Consider the following 19,235-nt stretch of genomic DNA (forward strand, 5'->3'; position numbering starts at 1 on the left):
CCTACCTCTGCCTCCCAAGCGCTGGGATTAAAGGTGGGTGCCACCATACCTGACAGGTATTTTTTTTTAAATATTTGATGCAAAATAAATAAATAATAAAATATTCATTTGAGGGCTGGAGAGATGGCTTAGCGGTTAAGGCACTTGTCTGCGAATCCCAAGGACCCATGTCCAACTCTCTATATCCCACGTCAGCCAGTTCAAGGTCGCACGTGCCGGCTAGGTGGCACGAAAGTCTGGAGTTTTGATTGCACTGGCTGAGGCCCTGGCACACCAATTCTCTGTCTCTCTAAAATAGTAACAAAACAAACAACAACAACAACAATCAAGGTTAGCCTGGGCTACACAGATTTAAAACACCAGAAAAGAAAAACAGAAAAAGTCCCCTTTCCCCCAAGACATGGATAGGGAAGTGCCCCAACCCTGGGCCCAGGGACTCTGCTGAGGATGTAATGTTGGAGCCAGAATGGAGCAGCTAAGTTTTTTATTTATATTTATTTATTTGAGAGAAAAAATGGTGGCTGCAAATGAACTCCAGACCCACACAGCACCTTGTGAATCTGGCTTATGTGGATACTGCGGAATTGAACCTGGGTCCTTTGACTTTGTAAGCAAGTGCCTTGACCACTAAGCCATCTCTCCTTTTTGTGTGTGTGTGTGTTTTTCTGAGGTAGCTCTAGCCCAGGCTGACCTAGAATTCACTGTGTAGTCTTAGGGTGGCCTAGAACTCATGGAGATCCTCCTACCTGTGCCTCCTCAGTGCTGGGATTAAAGGCCTGGCTAGTGAAGGAGTTTAAATTAGCTAGTGTGGGTTTTATGTCTTGTGTGAGGATGGAGAACAGTACCCCCCCCCCGTTCACCCACTCATTTCCCTGAACCTGGCACTGGTCAGGCTGGCTGACCAGCAAGCCCCAGTGATTCTCTAGTTTCCACTCCTCACAAGATGGGGGTTACAGGCTGGGTGTGGTGGTACATACCTTTCATTCTAGCACCCAGGAGGCAGAGGCAGGGGGATCATCATGAATTTAAGGCCACCTTGAGACTCCATAGTGAATTCCAGGTCAGCCTGGGCTAGAGTAAGTGAGACCCTATCTCAAAAAAAAAAAAAAAAAAAAAAAAAGATGGGGGTTATAGGTATGTGTGAACACACCTAGCTATTTACGTGGGTGCTGGGGAATTGAACTGAGGGCAAATCAGGTCCTCACGGCAGTGCAGCAAGTATTCTTACCCCCAGCCCCAAGGAGTGATGTTTGGCACATCACTGGGGTTGGCACGGCAGTCCTGGTATGTGCACGGGCAATGTGGCTGACAGGGCAATGTGGCTGACAGGCAGGAAGAGAAGGGACCAGCGGCCGGGTAGGAGCTTTTACTCCCCGGGGCGTTGTGGGGAGGGAGCAGGAGTCCAGCCACAGGCTCTGTCCACAGAGAAAAGTGGGTGAATGTCTGTCAGGTGGGGCGACAGGACTTCGGTTCTGAGCAGCTGTTGGAATCTTCCTAAACCGAGAACCAGCTGGTGTTTGATCCTGGAAGGGGTGCGGTGGGCCCGAGGTGATGGGGAGCGCCGCGCTGCGGTGGGTGGGGGGAGTCTGCGGAGGCTCTCTGAGGAGACCCTCAGAGACGAAGGCTAGCAGAAGCAGGGCCACTCTTCAAATAGTGGCAGCAGAACTCTGGGGAGATGCCCTGGCCCTGGCTAGTGGCTCGACTCCCGTGGGCTCAGGAGCAGGGCCTGGCCACAGAGGCCGGCCTGCACCCCTCCGGCTGGCACCACGTACACCCGGCCATCGGCAGCCCGGGCCGGTGAGAAGTCTGTCAGCTGCAGGTTGCTGTCCCGGACTTGCTCATAGTCCCACAGCTGATAGTGCCAACTCTTGCCCTGTTTGGAGAGAAGGAACACTGTGCCCGGGGAGTCTTCCTCTGGCAAGGGTGGCGGCTGGCAGGGCCTGCCAGGCACTGGGTGGAACAGGCCTGGCAGCTGGGAGTCTTCGACGTAGCCCGAGCTTGGCACACTCCGCACACCCAGCAGGACCCCTGGGAGACAGGAGGAGGGTGTGAGTGGCGGCGGCCGGAGCTGCAGGTGGGTGCGGGGACACTGGGCTCCCCCTGCAGAGCAGGCGCTGTGTCCCTGTGCACATCGCATGGGGTCAGGGGCTCTGCGCACAGGGCCGACCCGGCTACAAGGCTGGGCACCCAGCTACAAGGCTGCCCAGGGGCGTGGCAGCAGCATGGGCTCTGGCTGCGCAGGAGACACCCCCTTGGACGAGCCAGCCCTCAAAGGCCCCTCCAGAGGCTCAGCACAGCTAGGTCCTGGCCTCCTGGCACACAATCAGCCTGTGACACCGAGACCAGCACTGTGCCAGGCACTGTCCCAAGAGCTCAGACCCCGTGCCCATCAGGCTGGACAGTACTGTTGACGGGTGGCCCCGCAGCTCGTGTGCTGGGCAGTTGCTCTCCAGGTGGTGGCGCTGTCCTGGGGGGGTGGCGCTGTCCTGGGGGGTGGTGGCAGTTTGGGGGAGGTGCGGCCTCGCCAGCTGAAGAGGGTGAGGGGAGGTGGCTTGAGGGTAGCAGCGCTCAGCTTGTGGGTACACTTAGGTGTGATGAGGCACCCCAACTGCTGCCGCGTGGGACTGTGTTGCCCAGACTATGGGCCAAACTGCATCTCTGCTGGGGCTGCTTTCGTGATGTGCCAGCCTCCTCACCCTCCCACCCTCCGCTTTCGCGTGGGGAGCAGCTTCCCGGGCCTCGGCGGCCGCTCTGCCCCTCACGCTGCTCTCTGAGCTCCTGTGCGTGGACTCGCAAGGGGCAGACAGCCCAGGGCCCTGCGGCCTGTTCGGTATGGTCCTGTGCAGACAAGAATGGCTAAGCTCTTGTCCACACCTCAAGGGCAGGCCTGACTGTGGGGGCACCAGCACTGGGTGAGGAGGAGAGCCAGGGGGCAGGGTACACGGGTGAGGAGGGGACACACCTGCGCTCACTGCCCAGTGGGCCTTGTGGCCTTTCTTCTGACAAGGCGCGTGGTTGTGGTCCTCGTCGTAGCTGGACGCGGGGTTAAGGCCCAAACTGTGGCACTGCCCCCAGACCCACCCTTTGCCATCCCTGCCCTGTCCCCTCCTGAGCCCTGGGATGCGGGACGAGCAGGGGCTGTCCCGCGATGAGGTGTTTCAGGACACAGTCTCTGTTGGGACCACCCAGGCCACCACAGAGCAGCTCAGCCTGGCAGCCCAAGGTCTCCTGGGCCAGCTTGCCCATGTCAGCCACTGTAGGGAAGAGGAGAGGGTAGAGAGAGGGGGGAGAAGGGGAGAAGACAAGATCAGTCCCAAGGGCTTGCTCTTGGGAGGCACACGCTGGGCCTGGTGACGCAGGCCTGTAATCCCAGCTACATGGGGGAGGGGTGCTGAGGTTAGAGGACTGCAAGTTCAAGGCCTGCCTAGGCTCCAGCAAGCTCAAGGTCAGGCTGAACAACTTAATGACACCTTGTCTCAAAATAAAAAATAAAGAGGGGCTGAAGAAATGGCTTAGCAGTTAAGGTGTTCTGCCTGCAAAGCCAAAGGATCCCAGGTTGATTCTCCAGGACCCACATAAGCCAGATGCACAAGGGGGCGCACGCATCTGGAGTTTGTTTGCAGTGGCTGGAGGCCCTGGTATGCCCATTTCTCCCTCTCTCTTTCTCTCCCTCTCTGCCTCTTTCTCTCAAATTAATAAATAAAATATATTAAAAAAAAATAAAAAAATAAAGAGCCGGGCATGGTGGTGCACACCTTTAATCCCAGAACTCGGGAGGCAGAGGTAGGAGGATTGCCATGAGTTTGAGGCCACCCTGAGACTCCTTAGTGAATTCCAGGTCAGCCTGGGCTACACTGAGACCCTACCTCAAAAAACCAAAATAAAATAAAATAAAGGAGGGCTGAGGACATGGCGTAGCAGTTAAGGCACTTGCCTGTGAAATCTAAGGACATAGGTTCAATTCCCCAGGACCCACATAGGCCAGATGCACAAGGTGACACATGTGTCTGGAGTTTATTTGCAGTGGCTGGAGGGCCTGCTGTGCCCATTCTCCCCCCCCCCCCTCTCTCTCTCTCTCTCTCTCTCTGTGTCTCTCAAATAAATAAATAATAAATAAAGGAAAAAAGATGGGAATATAGCTAGGTGTTAGAATACTTATCCAGACTCTACCAGTGAGGGGCATGGCCCAGTGTTGGAGGCTTGCCCAGCACACCTGAGGCCTTGTGTTCGATTCTCAATACCACAACAAAACAGAAAACAAAGAGCAAAAACGAAAGTGAGGTGTGGGTGGTCAGCTGCATGTCCAGTCAGTGAGGACAGAGCCGGCTGCAGACCCAGCAGCAGTTCCAGGCTCACTCGGTGGCCTCTTGGGTCTACTAGGAATGAGCGCCCCCCAGCCTGTCTGCCGTGCCCCTAGCCAGGTGGCCACTCACCAGAGAACATCTCTCCCTGCATTGTGTAGCCTCTCTCCATGGCCACCCGCACCAGGGTCTCCAGGGGAATGCCTCCTGGGGTCTTCAGGACAGCGGCTGCCATCCACAGAGCCACCAACCCGCATCTGAGAGAGATGGCCACCGCCACACTGTAGCTGTGCCATACCTTTACTGGGCCCCTTGACCTCAGGGCAGGGGCCCACGGGTGCCAGGTGGGAAGACGCAAGTCCCCTTCCTGGGAGATGGGAGAGGGCGGCCTGAGCTGGAGGGCGCAAAGAAACCCAGGAGTCCTGGAAGTAGGTGGCAAAGTGAGTCTGTCCATTCACTGGGGCTCCTGCCCGCATTCGAATGTCCACGTGGGCTCAGGACCGTGTGTGGAAAGGGCCCCACGTCCTCACCCTCCTCCCACAGTGCCAGGCTGGTCTTACGCAGCAGCATGCACAGCAGAGTCCCCTGTCTGGGCACCTACTGAGGGCCTTCCTGGATGAGTGATGGCAGGTCGGCACAGAACAGGATCCACTGCAGGTCACCTCGGAACCTGAGGCAGAGACACCCAGTCACGAGGAGCAGTCGAGCCACCCCTCGAGATCTGCCTGGGAGCAGGCGTCAGGGACACAGGTTCGGCAGCAGTTCTAAGTTCTAAGGCTAGGTAGCTCCCTTCCTTCCCCTCCTCCAGCCTCAGTTTCTTCGTCTGGTGCAATCACTCTTACCTGCTGTTTACGTAAAGGCCTGTGGGACGAAGTGCAGATGTGAAGCCATACAACTGAGACTTAGATCACGTGAGGAATGTCTGCAAGGGCACTCATACCCACACTACACGGCCAGGCTGAGGAAGATCTGTGTGGAGAATTTCTAGGACAGACACCTCATACCCAAACTTGACTCTTTGTTTGTTTGTTTGTTTGTTTGGTTTTGGTTTTCTAAGGTAGGGGTTCACTCTAGCCCAGGCTGACGTGGAATTCACTCTGTAGTCTCAAGTTGGCCTTGAACTCAGGGCGATCCTCCTACCTCTGCCTCCAAGTGCTGGGATTAAAGGCATGTGCCACCAAGCCCAACTATGACTTTTTAAAAAAAAAAACAACTTTTATTTATTTGCAAGCTGGGAGGGGGGGTCACAGAGACAGAGAGAATGGCACATCAGGACCTCCAGCTGCAGCAAATGAACTCCAGATGCATGTACCATTTTGGCTTTATGTGAGTACTGGGGAATTGAGCCTGGATCCTTTGGATTGGCTGACCCATTTTTCCAATCCAACTTTTTCTTTTTTCTTTTTTCTTTTTCTTTTTTGGAAACATAGGCTCACAATGTAGGCTAAGCTGGCCTGCAACTCCCCAGGCTGGTCTCAAATTCACAGTGATGAAAATCTCTTAACTTGGCGTTGAGTAAAAACCAGGTGTCAATGTGCTGAAGGCCCAAGAGAGCACCTTGAAAATGAGTCTAGGGAGGCCATAATGGTTTTGGAAATCCCAGAATCATGTTTTCTTCATTCCAAGGCCAAGGGCAGGCACAGACACACATGCATGCATACACGTGCACAAAACTGCTGGTTCTGAGTTTGGGATTCCTGCTAGCCACAGCAGAGTGACTGGAAGCACAAAGCCTGCCTGCCAGAGTTCAGCACGGCCATCCTCCTCTTTGTGCTATGGCTAACTTTACCTCAGAGCTTTCTTTTTCTGCACAATGAGACAGTACTAGTTGACAGCAATACATGCTTAAAACTAAGCCAAATGAGCTGGCTCACAACTGTACTCCCAGCATTTGGGAGGCTGAGGCTGGGGAATTGCCATAAGTCTGAGAATCACGTCAGCTTGGGCTACAGAAGGAAACCCTATGTCAAAAACAAAAAATAGCAACTGCCAGGTGTGGTGGCACACGCTTCTAGTCCCAGCACACGGGAGGCAGAGGTAGGAGGATCACAGTGAGTTCGAGGCCACCCTGAGACTACATAGTGAACTCCAGGTCAGCCTGGGCTAGAGTGAAACCCTATATCAATCCTTCCCCAAACAAAACCCCAAAACAGAACACTACAATACTAGTACTTGGGCTCAGAGGTAGGAGGATCAGAATTTCAAGGGCAGCCTTGGCTATATTTGAGGTTAGCTATGCTACTTGAGACCTTGTCTCAAAAAAAAAAAAAAAAAAAAAAACAACAAAGAGGGGCTGGAAAGATGTCCTAGCAGTTAAGATATTTGCCTGCAAAACCAAAGGACCCAGGTTTGATCCCCCAGGATCTTAGTAAGCCAGATGCACAAGGTGGCACATGCATCTACAGTTCGTTTGCAGGAGCTGAAGATCCTGGTGTACCCATTCTGTCTCTTTCTCTCTCTCCTCTCTCAAATAAAATAAAAAAAGAAGAGCCTAGCATGGTGGTGCACTCCTACAATCTCAGCATTTAGGAGGCCACAGGATCACTGTGAATTCAAGGCCACCCTGAGACTACATAGTGACTTCCAGGTCAGCATGGGCTAGAGGGAGACCCTACCTTGAAAAACCAAAAACCAAATAATAATAATAATAATAATAATAATAATAATAATAAAAAAAAAAGAAAGAAAGAGAGATGGCTTAACGGTTAAGCGCTTGCCTGGGAAGACTAAGGACCCTGGTTCAAGACTCGATTCCCCAGGACTCTCGTTAGCCAGATGCACAAGGGGGTGCACGTGTCTGGAGTTCATTTGCAGTGGCTGGAGGCCCCGGCACACCCACCCTCTCTCTCTATCTGCCTCTTTCTCTCTCTGTCTGTCGCTCTCAAATAAATAAATAAAAGTAACAAAAAATTTAAAAAAAGAAAGAAAGAAAGTGAGCGAGAATGAGTGAGCGAGCTAGAGCTAGGCATGGTGGTACACACTTTTAATCCCAGCACTCGGGAGGCTGAGGTAGGAGGAGTTCCAGGCCACCCTGAGACTACATAGTGAATTCCAGGTCAGCCTGGGCTAGAGCGAACCCCTACCTTGGGTGGTAAGGGGGGGGGGAGGAAAGAAAACATAAAGCAATGCAAAGGACCCAAAACTTCTTAGAATGGTATCTGACATGCTACCCGTGCTGGGGCACGCGCCTCGTTGTAAATGCAGCGGGTTCTAATGGCACTCACAATCCTGCCGCCCTCTCTTCATGGCGGGGTTTCAGGCATGTGCTTGGGAGGTTCTCTGACTCTGGGCAAGGCCCTTTTCTCTCCTCTCACTGGAGTCCACAGAGGCCTAGCACCTTCTAGTCTCCTCCTGCCCGTGTCCCTGGGTGTTCAGCCTGGGACTCACCTGATGACGTCCATGCGCACAGCACAGGTGGTCTGCTTCCCTGAGAAAGGCACAGACCCCAGCACAGCCCACCTCCCTTCATCTGGCCGGCTGCAACTTTTTTTTCTTGTGTGGGTGGCTGCTAATTCCAGCCCTCTCTTTGTTCACTCTTTCTTTCTTTCTTTTTTCTTGTTTTTATGAGGTAGGGTCTCACTCTAACTCAGGCTGACCTGGAATTCACTCTGTGGTCTCTGGCTGGCCTTGAACTCACAGCGATCCTCCTACCTCTGCCTCCTGAGTTCTGGGAGTAAAGGCGTGGGCCACCACGTCGGCTTCTGTTTGCTATTTCTACGGCCCAGTTAAAATGTCTGCAGTTTCCTAGAAAAGAACATGTCCTACTTTCCTCTGGACCTCGGCCCAAGCTGTCTGCTCTCATCACAAAACCCTGCGTGACTTTCCTCGGCAGCATTAGGAATGCCTCTTCTCCCAGAAACTTCTACTGAAGACCCCAACCTGGGTCAGAGGCCCACTTTGGGCCCATCCTTATGGTTTTAGCTACTGCAGCTGTCACTATCCAGAAGGGCAAAGCTTTGCCTACCGCACCAAGCAGTTGCAGGGGCTGCCACCTTTGTTTCTAGAGGTACACCCCGCTGAAGACCCAAGTAGGGAATGGGAGCCAACTGGGTGTCTGGTCTCCAGGAAAATAGGAAAGCCCAGGAGGAGAGGGCTGGAGTGGTCTGGGAGCAGGTAGTGGGGCGTGACCCCGGGCAGGGGAGGTGGTAAGGGGACCCTACCGGTCTTTGCACTGTTTGAGGAGTCTCTTCACGTCTTCTCTGCCCTTGGGGGCTGGGCCTGCCTTCTCCAAGGCCTCCTTCAGGAGCCGGCTCTTCTCCAGGCCATAGATGAGTGGGGGAGCGACTTTCATGGGCGGAGGTGGAAGTGGGGGTGGTGGGGGAGTGGGGCTTGGGAGACCACAGAAAGGGGATGGTACAGCTCTGTCCAAGGGATCTGGGGGAAGAGGAGGTGGTGGTGAGGTGATGGAGGCTTGGGGATCGTGGGTTCTTGGAGTGAGTGGGGGTCTTCCGGGAAAAGAGCACGGAGAAGTCATTTGGTGGTCTTCAGGAGCGGCTAAGGAGTTAAGAACAGGGAGAAGGTAGAATCCTCCAGAAGAGTCTTTTTGTTTTTTTGTTTTTTCGAGGTAGGGTCTCACTCTAGCTCAGGCTGACCTAGAATTCACTATGTAGTCTCAGTGTGGCCTCAAACTCATGGCAATCCTCCTAGCTCTGCCTTCCAAGTGCTGGGATTAAAGGTGTGCACCACCATGGCTGGCCTCAGAAGGGTCTTAAGAATATAGATTGCTTTGGCCTTAGGGCAATGGTGTACTGGTGCAGACCTGTAATCCCAACTCTTGAGAGTGAAGGATGGCCAACTCTATTTTAGGTTACAGCTGAGCAGTGACTGGGGGTCATACCATGCCTGTAATCCCAGCAGGTAGGAGGATAGCTATGAGTTCAAGGCCAGCCTGGGGCTACAGATGTGATTTCCAGGCTGACCTGGGTTACAGTGAGGTCCTGTTAAAAAAAAAAAAAAGACAAAGATTAGAATTGAGCTGCAGGCTACAGGGCTGACCAGTTGGTTTGGAAGACCATGCAGCGGGTTCTAATGGCACTCACAATCCTGCCGCCCTCTCTTCATGGCGGGGTTTCAGGCATGTGCTTGGGAGGTTCTCTGACTCTGGGCAAGGCCCTTTTCTCTCCTCTCACTGGAGTCCACAGAGGCCTAGCACCTTCTAGTCTCCTCCTGCCCGTGTCCCATGGCTGGTATTTGAATATTTATTTAAGAGACAGAGAGAGAAAGAGGCAGATAGTGAGAGAATTGGTGCACCAGGGCCTCTAGTCACCACAAATGAACCCTGGAGGCATGCACCCCCTTGTGCATCTGGCTTATGGGGGTCCTGGGGACTTGAACCTGGATCCTTAGGCTTTGTACGCAAGTACCTTAACCATTAAGCCATCTCTCCAAGGCTGGTATTTGAAACCATGGCAACAGGGGTGGCTGGGGTTCACTCAAATGATGACCGAACAAGGTGGCAGGTCCTTACAACCAGAATCATGCTGTGGTATCAACATTGGGAGGCTTTTTTTTGTTTTTTTTTTGTATAGTTCTTTTGAGATAGGGTCTCACTCTAGCCCAGGCTGACCTGGAATTCACTACCTAGTGTCAGGCTTGCCTTGAACTCAGTGATCCTCTACCTTTGCCTCCTGAGTGCTGGGATTAAGACGTGCGCCACCACATAGTCTTTTCTTTAAAATTTACTTGAGAGACAGAGATGTGGGAAGGGAAGGGAGGGAGAGAGAGAGAGTGAATGGGTGCATCAGCCACGGCAGACCAACTACAGATTAGTGTGCCCCCTTTTGTTACTGTGCGGTTGGCTTATGTGGGACCTGGAGATTAGAACATGTGTTCTTAGGTTTTGCAGGCAAGCGCCTTAACCACTAAGTCATCTCTCCAGCTTTTTTTTTTTTTTTTGTAATAGTTTATTTGCAAGTAGGTAGACAGAAAGAGACAGAGAATGGGCATGCCAGGGCTCCTAGCAACAGCAAATGAACTCCAGACACATGTGTCACGTTGTACATCTGGCTTACTGGGGAATCGAACCTGGGTTCTTTGGATTTGCAGGCAAGCACCATAACTGCTAAGCCATCTCACCAGCATGGGAGTCAATTAAAAAAAAAATCAAAATAGGAGTCATTCCATTCTGTGGGGTTAGACATGGACCCAGCCTGTGGTCAAAGCTGAGCTAAGCAAGGCCCTGATTGAGGGTGACATCCACGGGGTGCCATTGTGGACTGGAAGAATCTGGCCCTCTGCACCACCTCACTTCCCAGGCCCCAGGCTGACGTCTTGGGAGCTGACCTTTGAGTCAGAGGTCACACGAAACCAGCCCGGTGGAGCGGGCAGGGCAACCGGAACACACCTCCAAGGCGCGGCACGAGAAAGCTGCGTAAGCGCAGGCCCAAGGAGCCGCGATGCCCCAGGACCGGAAGTAAAGCCGCCTCTCCTTCCGTTGAGACACGGCGATCCCGGCCCTCCCCAGCATAAACCCGTCCATCACGTGATAAAACGCGCCGGGACCCTCTGGAAATCACGAGATACAAGACCGCTCCGGGGTGCGGGAGGAGGCGGGGCTCCCAAGAGCCGGCCAACCGGAAGAGACTGAGGAGCAGCCCGCGTCGCGATTGGCAAACAGAAAAAGAAAAACTCTAGGCCTTCTCTGATTGGTCTATTTTCTGCTGAGGCGGGAACCCAAGTGTCCTTTTGATTGGCGGCATCTGGGAGGCGTTTTACTTTTATTGGACAACCTTTGAGTACCCGCGCGCTGATTGGCTGGCAGGAAGGCGAAGGAGGGGCCGGTAGAGGAGGTGTCGAGGTCTTGGTCTGGACGAGCGAAGGCGCCGTTGCTTGTCGCGAGGTGCGGCTCTGTGGGTGAGTTGATTCTGGAGTCTAGTTTCTCCTCTCGCTGCCGCTGGAAATGGCGAGTTGGAAGTAGTTTGCTGTGCCTGCTTTACGGAGGTTTATTCTCGCTGTGCAAGACCAGCGTGTCCCAAATCGGCCCCTGTACTCTTAACTGGTTCTTCCATCCGGGCTTTTTTCTTTTTGGTGGGTGGGTGAGTGTCGTCCATTAGGCGCATGGACCAATGGGAATCGCCGCTCGATTTGCGCGGCCTGCCGGGACACGTAGAGCATTCTGGGAGTTGTAGTGCGTTTGTGTCGGCGAGCCTGGGCACGCGGCGAGCTGGCGGGGCGTCGCGGAGTCTGTGCCGCGCAGCCCTGTATTCGTGTTCCCTCCTTAGCCGGGGCTGTGTGTGTGGGTCCCGAGCCGATCCGGTAAACCAGCGCTGGGACTAAGGACTTGGAGAAACCCAGGGCTAAAAAGTCACCTTTTCTCCCCCGCTCCTGTAAGCCCCGTCTCAGCAACTCCTTACGCCATGGCGGTTCCGGAGACGCGTCCCAACCACACCATTTACATCAACAACCTCAATGAGAAGATCAAGAAGGATGGTGAGTTCTCGGCGTCGGCTCCCCACCGCCAGCGCCCACCCAACTCCCTCTGCCTGCTCTCCAGCCCGTCCGCTGAGAGCTAACCAGGGTCCTTTGCATATGCGGGCTTCCTTGGCCTTTAATACACCCGCCGGTCATTTCACACTCTGCCTTGCAGTCTGGTCATTGTCGCTCGTTTAAGGACTCCTCTTCCAGAAGCCCTTTTCTCCATCAAATATAGTTTTTTTTTTTTTTTTAAAGTATTTATTTTATTTTTGCTTTATCGAGGTAGGGTCTGTTCCAGGCTGACCTGGAATTTACTATGTAGTCTTAGGGTGGCCTCGAACTCACGGTGAACTTCCTACCTCTGCTTCCCCAGTGCTGGGATTAAAGGCGTGCCCACCACACACCTGGTTTTCATCTTTTCTTTTTTCTTTCTGAGGTAGGGTTTCATTCTAGCCCAGGCTGACGTGAATTTCACTATATAGTCTCAGGCTGCCCTTGAGCTCACAAGCAATCCTCCTACCTCTGCCTCCCTAGTGCTTGGATTATAGGCGTCCACCCCTACGCCCAGCCTCATTTTTTTTTAAATTTATTTTGCTTTCTGTGTAAACCAGTACATTCAAGATGTATAATCCTGTATAAATCAGCCCATGTTAAGCATCACGGCTGTGTATTTATGTTCAGACCATCCGTGACCAAGGCAGCCTTGTTTAGTGTCTCCTACAGTTCACAGGCCAGTGGGGGTGAGTTTGGACGACAGGGTGCTGAGGCCTTTGGTCACTGTGTCTTCTTTTCCCCGAGTACAGAGCTCAAGAAATCCCTGTACGCCATCTTCTCCCAATTTGGACAGATCCTGGATATCCTGGTGTCCCGGAGCCTCAAGATGAGGGGCCAGGCCTTTGTCATCTTCAAGGAGGTCAGCAGCGCCACCAACGCCCTGCGATCCATGCAGGGCTTTCCCTTCTACGACAAGCCTATGGTGAGTGTGTGTGTGGGGGAGGCTTTGCGTACGCATGCGTGTGCTTGCCTGCCCCAGGAGACCCCGAGGCTCAGACTCCTACACCCTACGGTCCCTAAGAATGAGCTTTTCTCTTGCATTTCCTTAACATTCACATTCCCTTATCCTGGGGCTGTGGTAAGAAGCTTGACATGGTGGCTTATACCTATAATTCCAGTCCAGGCTAGCCTGTGGTACATGGGACTGTCAAAAAATAAAAATAGGGCCGGACGTGGTGGTGCACGCCTTTAATCCTAGCACTCTGGAGGCAGATGTAGGAGGATCGACCTGAGGTCGAGGCCACCCTGAGACTACGTAGTAGATTCTAGGTCAGCCTGAGCTCGAGTGAGACCCTACATCAAAAAACCAAAAGGCAAAAAAAAAAAAAAAAAAAGGAAACCTTAGAAAGGGGGAAGTGGCCAGGTGTGGTGGTACATTCCTTTAATCCCAGCACTCAGCGGGCTGAGGTCAGAGGATCACTGTGAGCTCAGGGCTAGCCTGAGAGTACATAGTGAATTTCAGGTTATCCTGAGGTAGCGTGAGACCCTACCTCAGAAAACCAATAAATAAATAAAAATTAAAACAGGGCTGGAGAGATGGCTCAGTGTTTATGGTGCTTGCCTGCAATGCCTAAGACCTGGGTTTGTCCCCCAGTACCACCCATGTAAAGCCAGGTGCACAAAGTGGTGCATGGATCTGGAGTTCATTTGCAAGGGGTACAGGCCCTGGTGTACCCATTCATTCTCTCTCTTGTAAATAAGTAAGATAAATTAAGAAGCTGGGTGTAGTGGCTCATGCCTTTAATCCCACATTCGGAGGCAGAGGTACGAGGAGCATCACTGAGTTCGAGGACAGCCTGAGACTGCAGTGATTTCCAGGTCAGTCTGGGTTAGAGTGATACCCTACCTCACAAAACCTCGAAATAAATGGTACAAAAGGTCCTGGGGAAGGTGGCTTAGTGGTTCAACTTGCCTGCAAAGCTTACTGGCTCAGGTTCTAGTCCCCAGCCATCCACATAAAGGCAGACGGCCTTTCATTTGCAGTTGTAAGAGATCCTGGCAAGACCATACACAGGTGCATGTGCATTCACAAATAAATAAATTTGTAAAGAGGTACAGAAATCCAAGTGTGTGTGTGGCTGAGGAAGTCAGTTAAGTTCATTATGCAGGAGTGCAGGGAGAGCATATGGCCTTGAGGGGACATCATGTTAGGCTGAGGGCTGGAGTTTGTCCTGAAAATAGACTTGGACCTGAGGGTGGTGGGGAGCCAAGAAAGGCCTTGGGCAGAGTGGGTCAGAGGAGGACTTCCTGTCCAGCCCATAAGGGTAGGCTGGATCAGGCTCCCTGGTGGGCGAGGTTGGAAGTTGAGAAAGGGTGATTTGCAGGCTTCCCAGAGGTCTAGGAGACACTGAAGATGATCAGTGGCTTAAATTTTCAGCTGGAGCTCCTGGTGCATGATGGTGGCATCTTTGGTCTTTAACCACTGCTTCTGTCACTTTTCAGTCAGATGTTCTCTCTTTTTTTTTTTTTTTGGTCCAGGCATTACCTGGAATTAACTCTGTCATCTCAGAGTGGCCTTGAACTCATGGCAATCCTTCTATCTCTGCCTTCTGAGTGCTGGGATTAAAGGCATGCGCCACCACACCAGGCTCTTAAAACCTTATTAAAAAAAAAAAAAACTAACTTTCTTTATCCTTTATCTTTTTTTTTGTGTGTGTGGTAGGTTCTCATAGTCCAGGCTGACCTGGAATTCACTGTGTATTCTCAGGGTAGCCTCGAACTCACAGCAGTCCTCCTACCTCTGCCTCCCGAGTGTTGTAACCACCATGCCCTCTGATCTGTGATGTTTCTCACTAAACTCCCGGTTAGGTCTGATTTTTATTTATTTGAGAGAGAGGCAGATAGAGAGAATGGGTGTACCAGGGCCTTCAGCCACCACAAACATACTCTAGAAACATGTGCCACCTTGTACATTTGGCTTCCATGGGCCCTTTGGCTTTGCAGGCAACAGCCTTAACTGGTAATCCATCCCTCCAGCCTGGTCTGATTGTTTTGTTTGTTTTGGATTTTTGAGGTGGGGTCTCGCTCTAGTCCAGGCTGACCTGGGATTCACTATGTAGTCTCAGGGTGGTCTTGAACTTACAGGGGTCCTCCTACCTTTGTCTCCCAAGTGCTGGGATTAAAGACGTGCACCCCATGCCCGTTGAGGTCTGGTCTTGAACTTGGCAGTTTGACTGAATTCGTGCTCTTGACCCTTTTGCTCCCGGTTGACAGCGCATCCAGTACGCCAAGACTGACTCTGACATCATTGCGAAAATGAAGGGCACCTTCGTGGAGCGCGACCGCAAGCGGGAAAAGAGAAAGCCCAAGAGCCAGGAGACCCCCGCCGCCAAGAAGGCTGTGCAGGGGGGCGCCGCTGCCCCTGTGGTAGGCGCCGTCCAGGGCCCTGTTCCGGTAGGTCCGGGAGCAGATCACTGGACCTCCCCACCAGGCCTTCGCCGCGTGGTCTGGTGTGTGACAGTGTGAGGGGAGTTCGCTGGACCTCGGGCCCTCGTCAGTTCTTTCAGACACCGGGGCTCTCTGGGGGGTGGCGGACTCTCCACCCTCGCCCCAACCTGATGGTGTGTCTCCACCTGCGTGATCTCAGTGGAAGCATGGGAAATAGAAATAGTCCTGTTTTCTAGACAGAACGTCAGATGCTACAAATCAAAAAGGAACGGGTGGGCAAGCTGGGAGTCGAGGCGTGCTCTGCCACGCCTGGCTGGGTGGATTTTTTTTATTATTCTGTCTGATTTAACATTCGTCCTTGAACCCAGGCCTCTATTGGGCCTCTCCTTGTCCCGCCCCGGTGCCCGGTGCGTCACTGTCACCTCACCTGTTGCACCGTAGCCTTCACTGAGCCCTGTGCTCCCTCCACAGGGCATGCCGCCCATGACTCAGGCGCCACGCATCATGCATCACATGCCCGGCCAGCCTCCTTACATGCCGCCCCCTGGCATGATCCCACCACCAGGCCTTGCTCCGGGCCAGATTCCCCCAGGGGCCATGCCCCCACAGCAACTCCTGCCCGGACAGATGCCACCTGCCCAGCCCGTAAGTGTCCCCCCTCCCCAACCCTGGGGTTTCCCTTATGCAGCGACAGGTATGGGGGGGGGTATGGGGCTGTATTAGGGTACATGGTGGCATCGGAGCTGTGTTTCCTGAGCCAGCCAGCCAGGTGCCAGGCTTCGCTCTGTGGGTTAGGACGCAGCCGGGCCGAGCTGGCTGCCGCCTGGGGTGGGAAGAACGCCCTGGCGCGTGGCGCTCACTCGCGGCCTCTGCGCAGCTCTCCGAGAACCCGCCCAACCACATCCTGTTCCTCACCAACCTGCCCGAGGAGACCAACGAGCTCATGCTCTCCATGCTCTTCAACCAGTGAGTGCGGGAGGGCTGGGCGCCTACGCGTGCCCCTGGGACGGTCCGGGTACCAGCTGGGTGCGGTAGCCCCAGCCCGTGGTCCCAGCATCAGGAGGTGGGAGCAGGGTGATGAAGAGGGAGGGTCGTCCCCGCGGTCCTCGGTCATGAGACTATCCGAAAGACAAGCGAGCCCGTGCTGGGCGCAGAAAGCAGAACAAGTCGGGGTTAGTGACCGTCGGGGTTTCCTGGAGCTCGGGGCGGGCTTTGATGGGGGAAGGCAGGGTTCCGCGTGCCGTCCTCGGTCTGCGCTGCGCTAGGTTGGAGGTCGGGTTTTCGGGTAAAGATGTTGTATACATTCAGGGGTTGTCTGTGTTTGGGGCTAGGTGGTGGTTAGGAGGCCGGACCCGTGTGCCGTGGGAGGCTTAGCAGCATCTGCCTCTGCCGGGTCAGTTGAAGTTACGGGGAGAAAGCCCGAGGCAGATCTCTGAGGCCTCACGTCCCCCCCTTAGGTTCCCTGGCTTCAAGGAGGTCCGTCTGGTCCCTGGGCGGCATGACATTGCATTTGTGGAGTTCGACAACGAGGTGCAGGCCGGAGCGGCTCGTGACGCCCTGCAGGGCTTCAAGATCACCCAGAACAACGCTATGAAGATCTCCTTTGCCAAGAAGTAGCACCTCTCCCCCACCCCGGAGTACCCCAAGCCCCGCTCTGCTGGGGCTGTCCCTTCCCCCCGGCTCAGTCCCTGAAGGTAAGTCCCCCTTGGGGGCCTTCTCAGAGCCGAATGTAAGTGCGTGATCGTCACACAGCATTGTACCCAGAGTCTGTCCCCAGACATTGCACCTGGTGCTGTTAGGTTGAAATTAAAGTGTTTTTTTAAGGTTTGGTTTTTCACTATTTGTCTGTCTGATTTTCTGACCTTCCATGATTTCCTTCCCTCCACCTTGGCATCTGTGGGTTTGCAGCCTTGGGAAGACACAGGCTTTGCTCGGGCAGCGGGCACGGGCAGCGTGGGCTGTTTCCATCCTTTGGGGCGGAGATGGAGGCATGGGCTGCCATGCACGTTGTTGAGCTTTGTTTCTCTGTTCCTGCAGTGCTGGGTGTTGAACACGGAGCTAGTCACATGCCAGGCACGTGTTTGTCACCGAGTCATACCAGTCTACTGCCATGCACACCTGGCTGCCTATGTGTCATGTAGGGGTGCCACCTAAGGGCATGCCATGCTCTGCACTTGGCCCCTCTGGAGCCTCTAAGCCTAGCTGTGCTCTGCCTTTGCTCTTGTTAAAGAGAATTCCAGGACTGGAGTGAAGGCTTAGCAGTTAAGGCGTTTGCCTGTGAAGCCCACGGACCCAGGTTCGACTCCCCAAGACCCATGTAAGCCAGACGTACAAGGGGGCTCATGAGTCTGGAGTTCGTTTGCAATGGCTGCAGGCCCTGGCACGCCCAAATTAAGAAATACACGTGTTGAAAAAGAATGCCAGTGTTAGAAGTGCCCACGTGGCGCCCAATGAAGACCTTGCCTCTGAGGGGACTAGAAGAAGAGGGCCGCCATTTCCACCGCCACTAAATGACTTGTCACTGCCGACAGGAGAGGAACCAGTCCACGTGGGGAACCACGGGCCTAATGGCTGTGCTGTGGTCAGTCGATGTGGTTTCCACTCCAAACTCCTTAATTCTTTCCCACAGGCAGTTAGTGTCTCCCATCATGAGTTCGTTTTCTTCCTGTGTAACGTTTGTGCCCGCCTTGTCCTCAAACACATATCCACACTCACAGTACCAGGTACTTGGCTGGCACTCTAGATTTGGCAGTTGTTTGCCTAGTACTTAGCAGTTGAAAAACAAGGGCGGCCATGGTGCACACCTTTAATCCCAGCACCCAGGAAGCAGAGGTAGGACCCTTGTGATTTCAAGGACACCCCAACACTGCATAGTGACTTCCAGGTCATTCTGGGCTAAAGTAAGACCCTACCTTGAAGAAAAACCAAAAACCCTGACAGAAATCTGGAGTCCGTTATGCTAATGGAAATCAGAGCTGCTGGCCACGTGCGGAGGCTTAGGCCTGTGACCCACACTCAGGAGGCTGAGGGAGTAGGCTTGCTGGCAGTTGGAGGCCAGCCTAAGCTGCTGCGGTAGGAGTGCTCGGCTCCAAGGAGAGAGGGCCACGGGGTGGGGCTCTTGACTTTCATAGTGCCAGTCCATTGGTACTGGGCTCTGGGAGGTGCTTCAGGCCCTCTTTGTGCCCCATGGCAGACTCCTCGGCCCCAGGCCTGTGTGAACACAGCTTTCACGTGCCAAAGGAGCTGTGACTGGCGTGTGTGCGCGCACACGCCTGTGTGTGTGTTGAGGGGGATCCTATGAGGAGTGGTCCTCTGCACGTGGGTCTCTAAAGTGAATTTGCAGGTAAGGTCAAGTGTGTGTGCCTCATTCTGACCTTGGCAAGTGACACTTTTCAGCAAGGGAAAATGAAAAGCGAAAGGACAGCATCATCAAGTGGTCAGCAGCACAGCCCAGAGCTGAGGTGACTCCCACCTTCCAGTGCGGAGGTTTAAGATGTGCCCCACCATGCCCAGCCTTCTCCAGCCTCCCTGAGCACTCACCACACAGTGCGGTGTGACACTTGAGTGCAGAGTTGTGATGCTGTGACCGATTTCCTTTTCCCAAGTTCTCAGAAGACCTGTTATTTCCTAATCTCTAGGGTGTTTTGTGGCTTCACTTTAAAGCACTTCACAGCTTTTTTTTTTTCCCCTTCTGGGTAGGGTCTCACTCCAGCTCAGGCCTGGTGGGTGGCACACTCCTTTAATACCAGTACTTGAGTTCAAGACCAGCTGGGACTGCAGAGTAAGTTCCAGGTTGGTCTGGGCTTAGAGGGAGACCCTGTCTAGAAAAAACACACGAATGATTAAGAAGGCTGGCTTCGGGAGAAACCAGCTCCCATGTTGCCTGCTGTCACGTGGCTAGAGGCTATAGGAGTGGTGGGAAGGCAACTTCAGGTAAAAAGGGTTTGCTGGGCTGGAGAGATGGCTTAGCGGTTAAGCGCTTGCCTGTGAAGCCTAAAGACCCCGGTTCGAGGCTCAGTTCCCCAGGTCCCACGTTAGCCAGATGCACAAGGGGGCGCACGCGTCTGGAGTTCGTTTGCA

The 19,235-nt window shown here is 53.6% G+C and overlaps 2 protein-coding genes across 4 annotated transcripts; one reads left to right on the top strand and one right to left on the bottom strand.

The window, feature by feature from the left end:
• Positions 1-656: 656 nt before the first annotated feature.
• Positions 657-11,247, bottom strand: C14H19orf54 (chromosome 14 C19orf54 homolog). Of its 3 annotated transcripts, none has more exons than XM_045134016.1 (7): positions 10,645-11,247; positions 8,462-8,795; positions 4,903-4,971; positions 4,434-4,558; positions 3,125-3,254; positions 2,963-3,033; positions 657-2,028 (listed from the first exon to the last, which is right to left on the bottom strand). In XM_045134016.1, the coding sequence occupies exons 2-7, from the start codon at positions 8,773-8,775 to the stop codon at positions 1,691-1,693; spliced, it is 1,047 nt and encodes a 348-aa protein (XP_044989951.1). In that variant the 5' UTR covers positions 8,776-8,795; positions 10,645-11,247; the 3' UTR covers positions 657-1,690. The 3 variants fall into 3 exon arrangements, with proteins under 3 accessions (XP_044989951.1, XP_004670452.2, XP_044989952.1); XM_004670395.2 differs by having other exon boundaries at positions 10,584-11,245; XM_045134017.1 differs by lacking the exons at positions 8,462-8,795; positions 10,645-11,247 and adding exons at positions 5,144-5,270; positions 7,953-8,233.
• On the top strand, positions 11,066-16,992 carry Snrpa (small nuclear ribonucleoprotein polypeptide A). The gene is made up of 7 exons (XM_004670394.2): positions 11,066-11,153; positions 11,632-11,729; positions 12,518-12,690; positions 14,982-15,161; positions 15,627-15,800; positions 16,033-16,121; positions 16,613-16,992. Exons 2-7 carry the CDS (start codon positions 11,657-11,659, stop codon positions 16,770-16,772), a joined length of 849 nt encoding a protein of 282 aa, XP_004670451.1. The 5' UTR covers positions 11,066-11,153; positions 11,632-11,656; the 3' UTR covers positions 16,773-16,992.
• Positions 16,993-19,235: the final 2,243 nt, after the last annotated feature.

Source organism: Jaculus jaculus, chromosome 14, assembly GCF_020740685.1.
Source record: "Jaculus jaculus isolate mJacJac1 chromosome 14, mJacJac1.mat.Y.cur, whole genome shotgun sequence".
Classification (NCBI taxonomy): domain Eukaryota; kingdom Metazoa; phylum Chordata; class Mammalia; order Rodentia; family Dipodidae; genus Jaculus; species Jaculus jaculus.

Bases quoted from the DNA above. Each gene is read 5' to 3' on its own strand.
- C14H19orf54 (XM_045134016.1), bottom strand. From the start codon at position 8,775: ATGACTTCTCCGTGCTCTTTTCCCGGAAGACCCCCACTCACTCCAAGA. The intron at 4,972-8,461 runs GTAGGGTCCCCT...TCTCTGCCTCAG, and splicing joins CTCAAACAGTGCAAAGACCG to GTTCCGAGGTGACCTGCAGT. The intron at 3,034-3,124 runs GCATCCCAGGGC...CCCCGCGTCCAG, and splicing joins GGACAGCCCCTGCTCGTCCC to CTACGACGAGGACCACAACC.
- Snrpa (XM_004670394.2), top strand. From the start codon at position 11,657: ATGGCGGTTCCGGAGACGCGTCCCAACCACACCATTTACATCAACAAC. The intron at 15,162-15,626 runs GTAGGTCCGGGA...CTCCCTCCACAG, and splicing joins CCGTCCAGGGCCCTGTTCCG to GGCATGCCGCCCATGACTCA. The intron at 16,122-16,612 runs GTGAGTGCGGGA...TCCCCCCCTTAG, and splicing joins CTCTCCATGCTCTTCAACCA to GTTCCCTGGCTTCAAGGAGG.